The 16,895-nt window shown below is 35.5% G+C and overlaps 1 protein-coding gene across 1 annotated transcript in view; it reads left to right on the top strand.

The window, feature by feature from the left end:
* Positions 1-4,401: 4,401 nt before the first annotated feature.
* SYT9 (synaptotagmin 9) overlaps positions 4,402-16,895 on the top strand; it is a 327,980-nt gene continuing 315,486 nt past the window's right edge. The window contains exons 1-2 of the mRNA XM_058663453.1: positions 4,402-4,534; positions 7,842-7,983. Of these exons, the coding sequence (XP_058519436.1) occupies positions 7,842-7,983 (142 nt within the window). The 5' untranslated portion in view covers positions 4,402-4,534. The remainder of the gene's footprint in view (positions 4,535-7,841; positions 7,984-16,895) is intronic.

The raw sequence follows: 16,895 nt of genomic DNA, 5'->3' as shown, positions 1-16,895 counted from the left end.
GCAATTTTTTTTTTAAAGTTTTGGCTTTCAACTTTTGTCATCTGCAAAATAGTGACAATATTTTATAAATTTTTTTGAAAGTGCTTATGGATTTTTTTAAAATTTTTTGAGAGGTGGGAATTTTGAAGAATTCCCATCTGCTGGTTCCCTACCCAAGTTCTTTAGCATTTATAGGACTGAAATTGGGAGTCTGGAACTCAGTCCAGGTCTCCCACGTGGGTGGCAGGAACCCAGCTACTTGAATCATTATTCTGCCTGGTGTCTGCTAACTGTAGATGGAACACAGGTGCTCTGATGTGGACATTAACTTTTAGCCCACCCCACAATCTCTGAAGATTTTTAAGAAGATGATACATATAAGGCACCCAGCATTGTTGCTGGAATGCAGTTGGGTTCCTTAAATGATAGTATCACAATGTTTAGGGCAAAGCAGTAGCGTAGACTTAGCTTTGGAATTTATCAGTTCAATTTCTTGCAAATTTGTTTTTGAAAATATGTTTGCTTTTTCGTATTTATTCAAGTTGTGAGGCATTGTTGACTGTTTATAGTTTCTAATTTCTACTGCCTCTGACTTCTCTTATCTCTTGATGTTTAGGGGGACCAAAATCTTACATTAGCAGGATCCGTGCTCCATTCCTAACCAGCCTGGAGTGAAGGAGACAAAATGTTATTACCAAAGTCTTGGTTTCCATTGAGAATCGTCAAAATCTGGCATAATTCACCCAATAAAGTACCTAGCACAGTGTCTGGATTTTGGAAAATGTGGTTATTCTTATTATTATTACTTAGAATTGACCCAAACTTGGTGTACCAAGAGAAAACCCTTGTTTACAATGAAGTGTGGCACCTTGGAACGAGTGGTCCTAAATTAAAATCCTGTGTCTTCCATTCCCCTACAGACTTTGGTCCAATTGCTTAATCACTTTGTTTCTCTTACCTATAAAATGGGGACAAAATGCTGACTTTATGAGATTGTTTGGCCATTTGTTTAACCATTGGATTCTAATGTTGATCAAATATTTATGTGGGACTTAACAAATGTCAAACACTACTTAAATGCAAGCAAGACAAACAGCAAAGCAGCACATATACTTGACTGCTAGATTGATGAGTATTAGAGAAGATGCAGAGACAGGAGTAGCAGCTGTTAGTTGAGCAGATGTGTTCTGTGGAGCTTCGCAGAGGTTTAGGAAATGCTATCTAAGTTCTAGTAGAGGAATTTCTTCATCAGGGCTGTGGGGCTTTTCATTGCGGTAATACAGTAGATTCTAGCCCTTACCAGGAACAATGATTGATTAGAATAAAATATCAGTGTGTCATGGCAGAACCTCAGATCCAACCCTCCTGTCCATGGTTTGGAATTTGAAGGAGTTGAGGCTTTGATAAGAGCATGTCTGCAGTAAATTTTAGGAATTTTATTTCCCATCTCTGCTTTACATGTGCTTTATTCCATAGCCAGTTAGAAGACCTTGAACTCTTTGAAGACAGAAGTGGTCTGTGCTGCATTTGACTTAATCATTGGCATCTGAAAGATGAATCGAAAGAAATGTTGGAGGACCATCCAGTATGTTATGAACATTACATTTCTTGGTATTTGAGATTGTTTCCACAGATTAAGGAGCAGGGTGGTTAGGTGGAATTAAGTTGTGCTTCTGAAGCTGAAAAGAAGTAGCCTTATGAAAACGATCCACTAGATGTCGCCAGAAGCTCTAGGATTGGAGTTTCAAGTGTTTTCATATGATTACCTTTTGCTTGAACTTGAGCTTTGAGCTTTATGACTGGTGGTGCTTATCTCTTTCTCTTCATTATGAAATGAGAATCAAACAAAGTCAACTGAAAATCATCTAATTAATTGCTGAGAATTTTGCATAGTTTTGAGACACCTGGACAAGTATGTGCACTATTTAAAATGGATAATTCAATAAATGTTGCTGAATTAATCAGCTAACTTTTGAGAAAAAAATATATAGGTATATACACACAGCAAAGTACAAATACATTATCTTTTATTGTGTCAAAATGAGTTTTAGACAAATTTTAATTCTTTAAATTGTGAAATACATGTAACAAAAAATTATTATCCTAACCATTTCTGAGTGTACATTAAGTGCATTTACATTGGTATGCTATCATCAGCAACATCCATCCATAAAACTCATAGTTTTATAGTTTTACAGAACTAGATTAACAAATAGCTGTATAGTAGATATAGATGGTCTTTTATATAATCTTGAATTCAAGAAGTCCATTGGCCAAGTACCAAATTGCATTATTGTTATGTCTGATTACGAAAAGATCAAAGTAATGTTTATATCTAAATAAGCTTCAAAGTTTATTAACTTATCACTCATATATTTACCACATATTCATCTTGATGAATTTATAGGACTGTGGTCCCCTTTTCCTTGCTACCAGCCAAGGGATACTCTTAAATTCTTGGCCACTGTGGTTCTCTCACAGGCCCTTTCATAACTTGGAAGCCTATTTTTTCAAAGCCAGCAAGACAATCCCTCACTCCACTTTGAAGTGTAGACTTACATAGCATGGCATTCTGTACTAGGCTATATTATTCCGTATGATACTGTATACTACCAACATAATCACTCTTGCATAAATGTAATCTAATTAGGGTTTTGTTTCATATATGCTTATCAAATGGAGCAAACAAGATAGGAGTTTTAAGATTCGTTGAAATATTGGTTAAGAATACAGATTATATCAGGCTTTGAAATATATATATATAAAAATGCTTAAAATTTTTAATGTTTTTTTCATAAATGTTACAAATTCACACTGGAACTTATTAAAGAGGTTTTACATGTGAAAAAAGGCTTATATACGTGGGTAAATATCAGAATGTTAGAAATTATGCAATCATTGATCTTTTAATGTTCCTCAAATTGAAAATTTAAAAGTTAAGGTTAAAATAATATTTATTTATCTAATTTCTACTTTCTTTTCTGGTTCTAATAATAGCAATATAAACAACTAGTATTTTTGAATGATGCTTCTAAGCCAACAATGAGAGGATTTGCCTCACCGAATCTTCACAATGATTGTATAAAGGCAATGTCACTTTTATGCCTGCTTTACAGAAGAAGAAACTGAGGCCCAGAGAAGGTAAGTAATTGCTCAGGTTTAAAGAGATAGCACTAGGGTATAATAATAATCTTAGTATTTATAGCTGGTCTTTAAAACCCAAGGTTTTACTCAGTAGATTATATTGTCTGAAAGCCACCTGTGCTAGGAAAGCCATAATCTAAGAGTCAGATCTCTTGTATGATACTTAACAGTTCTCACTTTGAAATTTTAGAAAAATTTCTAAATAGAGTATTATTCACTATCAAATAAGCATTCATTTTCTGGAATTATAGGAAACATTTAATGAGAATATGAAAAATATGTTAAAAGTTCATAGTACTTAACAAAGATAAATCCCATACAATACCTACTTAAACCTCAAGTGTTAATACCTTTTTGTAACTCACAATTTGCACTTCTGTGGACACGATACATGGGTAGGAAAGAAAGATATCTTGGGTAGCTGCTGTGACACACACTGCTGGCTACATCTATAACTAATTTTAATGTTAATTTCTTTACAGTTAGCATCTATCCTTTCACCATTATAGCTGTTTGGAAAAAAGAAATATCGCAATAAATCTTGAATTGGAACAGATTCTTCATTTGGGAAAAAAAAAAAAATGTTACTTGTTTTTGTAGCAACCCCAGAATTGAGCTGAGGCCTGTTAGAATCCTAGGACATAGAACATTATATTGACCGCCTTCTGGTGGCAGTTGTCTGGACGTAACTTGAAGTCAAATCCTTCCCAGTCTCCATTCTTTAGTTAAGTATGCCCTTCACTCGTCGAATCCTGTCTGATGTGAGACTGTAAACTAGGAGATGTCCTGGTTTCCCTGTAACTTCATGCAATACTTAACTCAATTTTATTTGTATTTTATCTTATTATTGAGGCCACAGATATACAATTTGTGATCTTAACCTTTCATTCAGTCTGGAAATGTTCATAAGCATTTTTCCTTCATACTTTTTCTGCGTTTTGGGTAAGATTTCAAACCACCTATGATTAATATCGTGATGAGTATCTCCACCAAAATCAGAGACCTGAAAGGTGAATCATTTGTGTGCACTTCTCAGTTGGGGTAGTGATCACTGAGCATGCTGAGACAGCCTGGAAATGCAATACCAGTTTTCTTTGCTCCGTGGAGTCAAAGATAGTGCCCAGCCCAGAAAGGAAGAATAAAAAGATAGGCTCATTTATTAGAGATTTATGTAATGCTCTTGATTGTGCATGATTATGAATGATAGAAATGCAACATGAGATTCTGATTATCATCTCTACCTTTGAATATTTGTCAGTCCAAGAAGAAATAAAAATGCAAAATAGCAGTTGCAGTCCATCTCATGTGAAAGTGTGCAAATGAAGACATTTCACTCTGGCAACAGAAAATAAGCTTTTGCTTTGGAATAGAAGAAAAATTGGAGACTAGAAAAGAACACAGAAGGAGAAAAGTAAGATCTGAATAAAAATGTTATATGTTTTTATGTTTACTGAGCTATTTTTGACATAGAACTCCAAAAACATAACAGTAAGAAAAATTGCTTTTTAAAAGCATTGAAGAAACATCATTTATCTAGAGTAAGAAAGTCATAAATATTATTAACATTTTGATACACACAAAATTTCAAAATAAGATTAGTTTTACCAAATGGGTTTTATGGCTTCAGTAATAGCACTGTGTTATTTGTTTTTATTATTTCCAGTGAAGTAAACAAGCCACATATAACTAATATATTTGGATTCAATATCCATGCTTCATTTGTTTTGAGAGGGATTAGCAAGCTAGATTTATGAACCTCAAGGGAAGAGTGTGCTTAACTGGAACACTCAGTTGATTTTATGCATATTTTTAAACAAGCATGATCACAGCCAAAAATTATACCCAAAGAGAATTAATCAGGCCTCAGTTCCTTAAGGGTGTAGTTGCTGGCTAGCAGGGCAACTGTGCTAAGTCTAGGACTAACTCGGTACTGTGGTAGAGCATTCTCATTTCCTCTTGGTCATTTTGGATGGCTTTTCCCCCAGCCTCAGGGAGTTTCCTCACACGTATGCATGGATCAGGACTTGGCTGAATAGAGATGCCTAAAGTTCTATTTTGTGCAGCCTCTTTTCTCTGGTCCTCTGGCCTGCCTACATGTACTCTTCACTGAATTATCAAGCTGTGTTTGCATTCCTCTTCCCAGATTTCAGGAAAGTAAATATTTTAATACAAAAATAGAAAAAATTATACTTGATTTCCTGATAGATTAAAGAATAAGCAGAATACATACAGTAGTAAGTATAGAAGCAATTTAAAGCCTGCAAAAGAATTTTTTATAAGCACAGTTGTTTCCAAGTACGGTAAGAACTAAAATATTATGAGTCTATAATTTCAACATGAAAAAAACAAGCTAAAAAAAGGCAATCAAAGAAGCGAAAATGTAGTTTTTATTGAGAGTATGACAATACTTAGTTGTGAATAAATCCATTTAATTTATTTTAGGATTATATGTACTATTCCTGCAGCACATACTATCATTTTTTATATATTTTTATTAATTATTTTGCATTATGTGACAGTGTCATAGGCTCTGGGAATCCTCCCACCCCACCCCCTCCCCTCCCCCCTGGTGGATTCCTCCACCTTGATGCAGCATTACAGTTCAAATTCAATCAAGATTCTTTCCTTGCAAACATATACCAAGCATAGAGTCCAGCTACTTATTGTCCAGATGGGTTGAAGAGTTTCTTGGGGAGACCATTTCTGGTCTGAAGTTAGAGCTGGTAGAATATCATCACAGTCAATTAAGAGTCCCAATATAACATCAACAGCAATTTGCAATATTATGGAATTGACATGGTTTTAAGTAACCAGTATGTTAAAAAAAAAAAAAAAAAAGCAAGTCCTAACCACAACCTATGATTAGCTCATTGACATCTCAATTTTAGTTTATATACAGGACCGGACCGGCTGCTATATACCTTAAAATGGCTATAAGGTACCATTCAGCTGTCTCGTGTCTATTTCATTTTAGTATTTAGCCATTTGTTGTGTTGAAGTATAATTTTGTTGATCTTGGCAGATTTTGGGATAATCTAGACTGGCTTGTAACTCTAACAAGATATTTGTCGACATTTAAGGTGCAGAACATTTTTTTTTGGGGGGGGGGTGTGCAGGAAAATCCTCAACACCATGGTGAGGAGTGACTAATCTTTGTGTCCCACCCAGCAAGGCATGAGCCAATCCACGCCAGCTCTTTCCTGTCAGATTTCAAGCTCTACTTTCTGTTGTTTGTCTATTTATTTTAGGGTTTTTTTTAGTTTGTATGATTGTTTGTTTGCCGTGAGGGGTTTTCGAAGCGATCCCGATGGTACTATCATTTTTAAAATATCATCTTTTAAATTTGGTGTTCAGTTAAAGGAAAGCTTATAGTTTTTAACAATGGAAATTTGGTTGGTGGATTTTTAAAATTCTTACGTGGATGTGGATATTCTGCTGTTTCTAAGATGAATGATTGTTTGACCAAGTGGAAACTGTTTTGCATCATTTTTAAGATTTTTTTTTTAGCCAATGCTCTATTGATTTCTTGCATTTTTGTTATGCAGCAGAAGCCTAAGATCAAGGGAACGATTTTTTCCTCAGAGTTAATTTTGTTTCTACTCAAATATTGGCAGAACTTATTGTTAAGCCTTAAACTTTTATGAATATATGCCATGATTAAATTTATATTAATTTATGACGAAAGTAAAACCTCTTTCCCTAAAAATTCAAATAGTTCTTCAGGCATACTTGTCTTTTGTGTGTGAGGGGGGAGGATGCAGGAGTTTCAGAACCGAACAGATCATTATAACAGTTCTTCCTAGCAAATATTTTTGCTAACTCCAATGAAAAAAAATTCAACAATGATGATTTTTGAACATTAAAAAAATATTCACTGATTCGATATTGTGCTTTTCTCATAATTTTTTACTTCATAAATTTCTATCCCAAATATTACTGAGGGTGTGAGCTACAGATTTTTAAATCATTTTTCCTTTTAGTACAGCGAGTCAGTGAGTTGAAAGTTCGTTGAGAGGGCCGTTACTCAGATTTGTCAGCTTGGTCCCTGTTTTCCTCTGTTATATACGTTTGTAGTCCTATTACATTTTTCTTTTATAATATGTCTACAGAAGGATGTCTGTCTTACCAGTAGGTAGGCAACTTGGTTTTGTCAGGGACGTTTGGTTCCTTTCAAATACTTGAAATTCTGACAAGTAGAAGGAGACATTTCACATATTGCTCGATATTATTACATTGCCATTTTAGAAATCCAGAACCTGTAAGAAAAATTACAGCTACAGACTAGGAGCAGGCAAAGCAGGGAGCATTGTCTTACTGCTCAAAAGTTAGATTTGTGTGTTCATTGTGACACTTCTCAGAAGGTCTGTGCCTCGTGTTTTTTTCCTTCTCTTCCATTGTCATTCTGCTCTCTCTTTACCTCTTAATAGTGCTAAAATAAATGAAATTAAGTTCCTTCTTAGTTTTTATCAGAAATGTATAATACACAGATGTGAAATTACAATTTAAATTTCAATTTAAATACAATTTAAATTGAATAAATAACCACTAACTAGATTAAGGTAGTAGCAACATAAGTTTCCCGTTAGCATTCCTGAAATGCATTATTTCTTTCCTGAAGCTTGTAATTTTCCTGATTTTTATAAAATTATGTTCCTTTCCTATTACTATCATTAATATTAGTAAAGAGAGATCTTCCCATCAACTGTTTCACTCCCCAGATGCCCATACTGCCCATGGTTTTGGTGAGGCTGAAGCCTGCAGTCCAGAACTCCATCAGAGGCTTGCAGGTGGGTGACAGGAACCCAGCTATGCCCGTCATCATCAGAAGGAAGCTGTATCAGAAGGAGGCAGAACATACAGGTACTCCATTGTGCAATCCTGATGTCCCAAGTGCTAGCTTCCCCTGCCACACTGCAATACCTGACACTTTTGTTAGAATTTGTGGTATTTATGCAAGTTTTTGATTGAATTAATGTGTCTTTGGTCCTGTGTGGTATCCTGATGTATAGGTAAATTAGAATCTATTCACCTATTTTATAGATGTGCATATCAGCATCGTTTCCTGTTTGGGCAGTTTTGAACAATTCCATTCTCAAAACCCTGGTATCTGTACCTAGAGTGATTTCTAAATAATACAAAACAGCTTTCCAAATTTTGTGGCTTGTATATACTTCACCTAAATGTGAATATCTGTTATTTCGTCTTTCTAACTCTTGGTGTCATCATATATTAATTTACTAGGCAATTTGGTAAGTGCTAAGCTTATTGTCAAATCAGTAACCTGGTGTGTCAGGTGACAGGTTATGTCTGTCTGGTGCCTACACCGAGGGAGCACCTCTTGTGAAAGACTCATTTTTAAATCCTTACCTAAATGAACCTGGATTTTCTGTCTCTGAAGCCATTTCAAGCCTTGAGAACTGCTGGTAAGGTTCCAAGGATTTGTCAGATGCTTAGCAGCAGCAGTTCTTTCACTTTCCTGAGGACATGATAATTTCTTACTATCTTGGTTTATTTAAGAGGACTTAGTTCTGTTACATATTTTATGCAAAATTTGGATTTTCAAATGTCTCTAAGAGTAAATTGGGTCAGTTCAAATGATTTTAATCCTACACTATTTTTTTTGGAACATTTCGTTTTCCCTTCAGTTTCAGTAGGATTTAAATTGGCTTATTTTCCTACAAATGCCCCAGCCTGCTCTCCCTCCGGCATTATATATATAGTGCAGATGACTAAGGAATTAGTTTTTTAAATTAGGAGTTACTTTATCATTGCTTTCCACTTATTTCCAACCACTTTTTCCTCTCAGTAAATCCTTTGAACAGTGTTGTTCAGTAGGTGTTCATTTTGCTATAACTTTACTTTATAATGTAGCATTGCCTTCAGTTCATTGGGAAAAATTATGTTAATATTTTTTTCAGTTACTTCTTCCTGTCTCTTAAAACACTAAAAACAAAACCTTGTGACCTGCAGACACTGTCCAGCTATCACCCTGTGACTGCCCCTTCACAATCAGCTTGGTTTCCTTATTCCTGATTTCCGCTGGACTTTCATCTGTTTTATACAATGGAAAATCAGTGTGTCATGTCCTTTAAAACTTGCTTTCAGTCTTCATTAAGAATACACCAAAATGAGAGATATATTTTGCGTAAACTGGTATTTGAAATACTGATTTTTCTTATCTAAGAATATAATTTTTTCTCTATTCAGTCAGGTTTTTCTGTAGCCAAAGCAGTTGCTTGTTTATATAAATTTTGAATAATTCATGTGAGGTTTATTTTTAGGTCTTTAAATAGTTTTCTCTCCTGTAACGAATATTTTTCTCTCAGTCTTTTCTAATCATATTGGAGATTGTTGTTCTTCATATATTTCATACAAAATAGCTTACTCAGCAGTCATAATTTTAGGTTGATTTTGTTGTGTATTCTAAGAAATTACCTCTTTTTTTTAAAGATTTATTTATTTTTATTGGAAAGGCAGATATATACAGAGAGGAGGCAAGACAGAGAGGAAGATCTTCTGTCCGATGGTTCACTCCCCAAGCGGCCGCAATGGCTATAGCTGAGCCAGTCCGAAGCCAGGAGCCAGGAGCTCTTCCTGGTCTCCCACACGGGTGCAGGGTCCCAAGGCTTTGGGCCATCCTTGACTGCTTTCCCAAGCCACAAGCAGGGAGCTGGATGGGAAGTGGGGCTGCTGGGATTAGAACCGGAGATCATATGGGATCCCGGAGAGTGCAAGGCTAGGACTTTAACCACTACGCTATCACGCCAGGCCCAGAAATTAACTTCTTTTGTAAAATAGCAAACTTTCTGGCTTATTTCGTAAAATGGCATATGTTGTCTACTTTTTTCTAGTAGTTGTATCTATTTTTCTTCTGAAATCAGTAAAACTCATACAGTTTTACCAGTACCATTATTAATGAGAAATGTGTTGCAACTGTTTAATGGGATTTCTTCTAATATTTAAGACATAATATTAGCTGTGGAATATATTTTACTACTTGCTAAAATTTTACTTTACTACTTGCTAAAAATGGTGGAAATTTTGTGTGTTTAACTAGCAGGAATTATTGTGGAACATTAACAACTGCTAATGGGGTCTTTGTCAATTACTTCATATGTTTTCCTTTAATTTGATAATGTAGAAGTATCTTCTGACACCTGATGAGACATGATGTATTATTTCTAATGTGCCACTGAATTCTGTTTTCTAATATTAACTTGTAATTGTTAATCCATGTACACAGGTGAGACTAGGCTATAATTTGTGCTTATGTTTTTGTTTTCTAGTGCAGCCATCAATATTAGCCTGTATAGACTGTAGCATAAAGCTACTATAGTTTAAGCTTATGCATTAATTGCAGATGATATCATGATTGTCCTATAATACTTCAAAGGTGATTGAACAGACAAAATCTTAACAGTGTAAGAGAATTCAGTAAGATTAATGGAAATTAAATTCCATAAATAGATTTATGGAATATAAAGAAAATTCCACATGCTATGCTTAAAGGAAGACTAACATTATGTGAGGTTCAAATTCTTTTCAAGCTAACATATAAATTATAGCAAATTTTTGAGAAAAGCACAGTATATAATCTAGACATACTAAAATCTTCTGAAGTTTTAGATGATGTAAATACTTTCAGATGATAATTTATCTGTTTCCTTTTTTGACATCCTTGAGTAAAAAATAATAAAAAGCATTGTTTTCGTCTGATTTACAAATTATTTTCCCACTTCAGTGTCAAAAATATTCTCCTGCACTTTATCCTGTTATAAAATGTGAGATAATAAATAAATTTGGGTTAGTACAGATATACAAGTAGCTGAGACATTTTTGAAGAAAATATCAAGAAGGCTCAGTGTGATGGTTCAATAGCTAAATCTTCAATTTGCAAGTGTCAGGATCCCATATGGGTGCTGGTTTGCATCCCGACTGCTCCACTTTCCATCCAGCTCTCTGCTTGTGGCCTGGGAAAGCAGTAGAAGATGACCCAAGTCCTGGGGATGCTGTATCTGCATGGGAGACCCGAAAGAAGCTCCTGACTTCTGGCTTCGAATTGGTTCAGCTCTGGTTATTGGGGCCATTTGGGAAAAGAACCAGAAGATGGAAGATCTTCCTCTCTGTCTCTCCTTCTCTGTAAATCTGATATGTCTCTCTAGTAAACATAAATAAATCTTTATTTAAAAAAGAAAAAAATAGCAGAAGAAGAGAAAGCTTACCCTACCAGACTTTGAAACCTATTATGTGATTATGTAGAGGTAAGACAAAGGGAAAATGGCACGGAGTAGAAAGTCCAATATTAGATATGTTTTGTAACTTCACAAATGTAACCCTCATTTAAAGCAGCAGTAAAGGAAAGCATTGTTCATTACATGTTTTTGATAAGCTGCTTGATTCTGTTGAGAAAAACAAAATCACATCACTCTCTTTTTTCATTAATAAAAGTAAATTTAAGACCAGATAAGCAATGACCAACATACAAGGACCAACCTTATAATCTAAGTTAAGTTAGATTATAAGGTTGATGGACAAATAATTAATTTCTGCAGCGTAGAGAGAATTTGATAGTCCTCTGTGGATGAAATTGTAAATACATCATTTCACCTTGAATCTTGCCAAGCACTCCTTCAACACACTCAGTCCCTACCTCTTGGCTCTTCATTGCAACCAGAAATATATTTAACCTTACTATTTCTCTCTTTCTTAAAGATTTAGTTACTTCGTTGAAAAGTCAGGTAAGATTTAGAGGGAGAAGAGACAAAGAGAAGATCTTTTAACTTCTGGTTCACTCCCCAAATGGCCTCAATAGCTGGAGCTGAGCCAATCTAAAGCCTGGAGCCAGGAGCTTCTTCCGAATCTCCTATGCAGGTACAGGTTCCCAAGGACTTAGGCCACTTCTTTCTTAGGCCACAAGCAGCGAGCTGGATTGGAAGTGGAGCAGCCAGTACACAAACTTGTGCCCAAATGGAATGACAGCAACTGGAGGTGGAGGATTATTCAGTCAAACCTTTGACCCCGCCCCTTACTGTTTCTCTTAAAACCTAATGTCCTTCGTGTTTTTACTTTCTTTGTACCCAGTTGAGATTCCATGTTCAAACACTTGATCACACCCTTTACTACCATACCTCCCTCTGATCAGGCATTTTCTCCTGGCAAAACTCAACTCTGTTTGACCTCATTTTGCATACCTTCACAACTATACTAAGGAGCTTAAAACAAATCTTAAAATCATGATTGTGTTGCAAACATGTGTCATCAGTATATTCACCCTCCTACTTATCAGAAGTAATGAATACATTGTATATAGAGAAACATGAATAACTTTAAAGTTAAAAAAATTGAAGATCTTTAATAAAATATACTTTAAGCAAAGTAAGATATTTTTAATTTTTCATGAATATGTAATACTTAAGACCCATGCAACATATTTATCTGGGTGACCAGATGGAGAAACTGAAATAGGGTAGGCAGGAAATTAATAAAAAAAATAATGGAATAAGTTACAATGAGGTAAATACCTTGAACATACTGATATCTGTAGAAAATAACCAATTCCTTACACTTGGGGTTTATTTTTTAATAGATAAAAAAGAGAAAAAGGAAAAAATGAGTTATCTTTACAGAGGCAAGTGTGATTAGACTGTGATGGTGCTTGAAGTTCTTGTCTTCCTAGCATGTAGAGATTCTCCAGCATAAAGTTCAGTTTCCTACCTGCCCACTCCCAGGTTGATATATTAAATTGTATTGTCAGAACTAGATAGGTCACACATAAACACACGCAGAAAATGGGCTGCAGGCACAGCAAGCACTAACTCTTGCCCAACTGGCATTTGTGTTTGTGGTTCTAGTATTTTAACATATTCTTTATTCCTTTTTTTAAAAGAGTCAAATATAATTTTTATTTCATCTCCCAATTTTAGATTACTTACAATATCATTTATAAAATTAAGTCACTAAGTGAGTGTTGAGGAAGTTAATGCCTATATACGAAATTTCTAGTCAGTCTTAATCTCTTAAATGCAAATAGGTAACTATGAGTCATGAGATATTTAAGGATTGCCTGCAGACATAACTAAGCTAGTTATACTGAAAAACTCATCCTGTAGAAAACAGATAATTCTGGAAGCAGAAAACAAATTTCCAGAGGAGAACACTTACCACGAAGAGAGGTATTTCTAAATCTCATAACTATTTTTTATTCCCTATATGGAGTTTAAGAAGTTCTTATGTAAATGTCCTTATTGGCTTTGGATTTATTGGAATCTGTATATTTGCTCTAAAATGTAATTCATGTTATAAAAGTTTATTATATTCGTTGACTGGTTACTTTTAAAAAGATTTGTTTGAAATAGTTACAGAGAGGGAGAGCCAGGCAAGGAGAGAGAAATCCATCTACTGGTTCACTCCCCAGAAGACCACAGTGACCAGGGTTGGGTCTAGCTGAAACCTGGAGCCAGTAGCCAGGATCTTCTCCCAGATCTTCATGGGCACAGAGGCCCTATTCCCTGGGCCATCCTCTGCTATTTTCCCCAGCTCATTGGCAATGAGCTGGATTGGAAGTGGAGCTTTGGGAACTCCAACCTGTACCCATATGGGATATGGATGCTAGAGTGGTGACTTAGCCCACTTTATCACAGTGACTGTCCCATTGATTGGTTAGTTGCAACTTTCCATTCTTCCTTTCCCTACTGTAAAAAAAAATATGAATAGAATAAATGTCACCATACCACAATAGAGTGCTCAGGTATCTGACAGAATGATGATACATTTAATCTTAGGAGAAATACCACTGTGTTGGTGCTATGCATTGTTCTTGTGGAGACATATCATGCTGTACAGGCCCGAGACAAAATTTGATGACAGGACACTCTTTGTTGCTTTTGAATTATATTAACCTTGGATATTTTTAGATAGTGTGAATTTCTTCACATCATAATCCATTTTTTTTTTCTAGAATAGTAAGACAGAATAAGGCCAAGGAGAAACATTTTAAGATAATTGGCTATATGCTTTTAAGGGATAATTAGAATGAACTCTAGGTTTCTTTAGTTTGAAATCTAATCTTACCAAGGATTTTAAGATAGGTGAATTCTGTCTGTGACTTTAATGCCAAGATTGAATTGAATAATTTGCTGGGAAATCTTGGTTATTTAGTCCTCAAATAAAAATCTTTGCCTGTAATGATTCTTTTAGCTACTAAAGACCTCATTTCTCCACTCCAAACTTGTTACTTATAATAGGGTTCTTGTGTTCTTATTTTGCTTCTCTGTGCTGAGCAATATGAAACACACGACCTGAACAAGGTTGTAGAATGACACAAAGTTAAGCTGAATGTAGGCTATGCACTCAAAATTCCAGTACTTAGCATACTCAAAACTAATGGCCCTTCGCATAAATCCCCAGAAGAATACTGTCTTATGCTTTTCTTGAAATTTAATAATGTATTGGTTACATTTGTAGGATCTGGAGTCAGATGGTGTGAGTTAAAATCAGCTCTGTAATTTACTCTCTGATGACCATGGACAAGTTATTAAACCTTCCTGCCTGTTTTCCTGTCTGTTTTCTTATCTGTGAAGTTTTAGTAAAAATGAGTACATGTTTATATTGCTGTGACAATTTAGTACAATACAATTTGTAAAGGATGGGAGAACTGCTTCTAGAATCTCACATTACATGGAAATTGTGAATTGATATTCATAGTCACCCTTGGAATGTGCCTATTTGGTGATAAGAATACCAAAGTTTAAAAATATTAATAACTTTTAAAAGAATGTATTGATAATATCACAAATGGAATGCAACCCTTATTAAATTTTCACGTTGCAAACCAGGGTTATAACATTTTCTAAGGAAGTCACATTTTAGATAGTCTGGGTTGTCATGTCATGCCGGTGTCCTGATTTTCAGTATGTAAGATATAATCTCCATAATCCTGATTCACTATTTTAGATTATTGAGATTTTTGAGATTGAACCTCAGAAAGTGCTATAAAAAGGAGAATTTTTTTTTAAGATTTTATTATTATTGGAAAGCCGGATATACAGAGAGGAGGAGAGACAGAGAGGAAGATCTTCCATCCGATGTTTCACTCCCCAAGTGAGCCACAACGGGCCGGTGCGCGCCAATCCGATGCCGGGAAACCTGGAACCTCTTCCTGGTCTCCCACACGGGTGCAGGGACCCAAAGCTTTGGGCCATCCTCGACTGCTTTCCCAGGCCACAAGCAGGGAGCTGGATGGGAAGTGGAGCTGCCGGGATTAGAACCGGCGCCCATATGGGATCCCGGGGCATTCAAGGTGAGGACTTTAGCCACTAGGCCACGCCGCTGGGCCCAAAAGGAGAAATTTGACAACAAATTTTCTTTCCTGTTTTAGAGAAATTTCTGAGGTTTTGGGAGATGCATATGATATCCAAAAAATCTACCTGGAAAAGGGTAATCATGAAGTAGTTGTGAGTAGTTGAGCTGGTTGTGAATTGCTTATTAGTTGCCACTCAGACCTTCCAAGCCCTGGTGATAGGAAACAAAACCTGGGAAGTATTTAAGGAGTGAAGTTGTTGAAGAATCCTAAAATATTCTGATTAACTATTCATTTTACTTTTCAGCTTTTGGTACTGAATATTGATTTTTCTCTGCTTTTTGTTGAGAAATTTTAGTTGGAGAAACTGTTTAATGGGAAAGTACCCAGAAGTAACATGCTTTACGTCTGCTGGGTTTTTAAGACTGCTTGCCTATAAGCTTCATTCTCCAGTCATTCCTTCATAGACTGTTTTGCAAATCTTATTAGTGCTAAGCATCTCTTACATATTTTTATTTCCCAGTGTGTCCTTGATCATCTTTCTTTTCACAGAACAAACCTTTTTAGTTTTTGTAAAGGTACTTTAAAAAACTCATGGAAAACAGAATTTAAAAATAAGTGTTTTTGTGCAAGATAATTTTCAAATATACTTATAATTTTTATAATATGTATGCCCTGCCAACCATTTGTAGTACCTTCCTCTAATCTATTCCTGTGGATTCCACTATCACTGATACACTGGTGACTCTCAAGATTTATTCTCAATCTGGCTAAATCACCAAGAGCTCAAGATTTTCAGAAAATGTTCCCCAAGAATTGGTGTAGAACCCCTCACACTGGGTCCACTTGCCTAACATTCAGCAAGCCAATTACTGACAGTGAGATTTTGAAAGAAAGTGGGTATTTATTGCAAACCCTGAGCAAAGAGCCAGGAATATACCACTTAACTCTCAGGTCCTCTGAGGAGTTAGAAGTGAAGGTTTTTATAGATTGGAGTTGAGTGTGACATTGAGCTCATATCCGAGTCTCTAGCTAGTCTGCAGTGTACATGGCATTCCTTTGAGTGGTTGGTAATTTCATGTTCTTGAAATTTTGATAATTTCAAAGTGGACTACAGCCCTTCTACAGAATATATACAGAAGGTAGTTTTGTTTTCTTTTGCTTGCTATCTGGAATTCCTGGAAAAGAAACCCCTCAAAAAATGCTGAACATCAAGATGTTGTTTATAAGGGAGATTTAAAAATATGTATTTATTTTTTATTTGAAAGAAAAATTTACTGAGAAAGAGAGCCCTGTTCAGATTTATATCTTATTGCCGCTCTCTTTGGAGATTGTCTCTGCTTGGAATTTCTCAGAGGAAAAAAATATTTTCTCATGCCCTATACTCCAGCTACCCACTTGTATCTTTCCTTTCTGCCAGATATAACATGCCAGGCAGGGCTAATATAATTAGCCAGGGCTAATCATTTTTCAT

The sequence above is a fragment of the Ochotona princeps genome, chromosome 4 (genome assembly GCF_030435755.1).
Source record: "Ochotona princeps isolate mOchPri1 chromosome 4, mOchPri1.hap1, whole genome shotgun sequence".
NCBI lineage: Eukaryota > Metazoa > Chordata > Mammalia > Lagomorpha > Ochotonidae > Ochotona > Ochotona princeps.
This window is presented reverse-complemented; position numbering and strand designations above follow the sequence as displayed.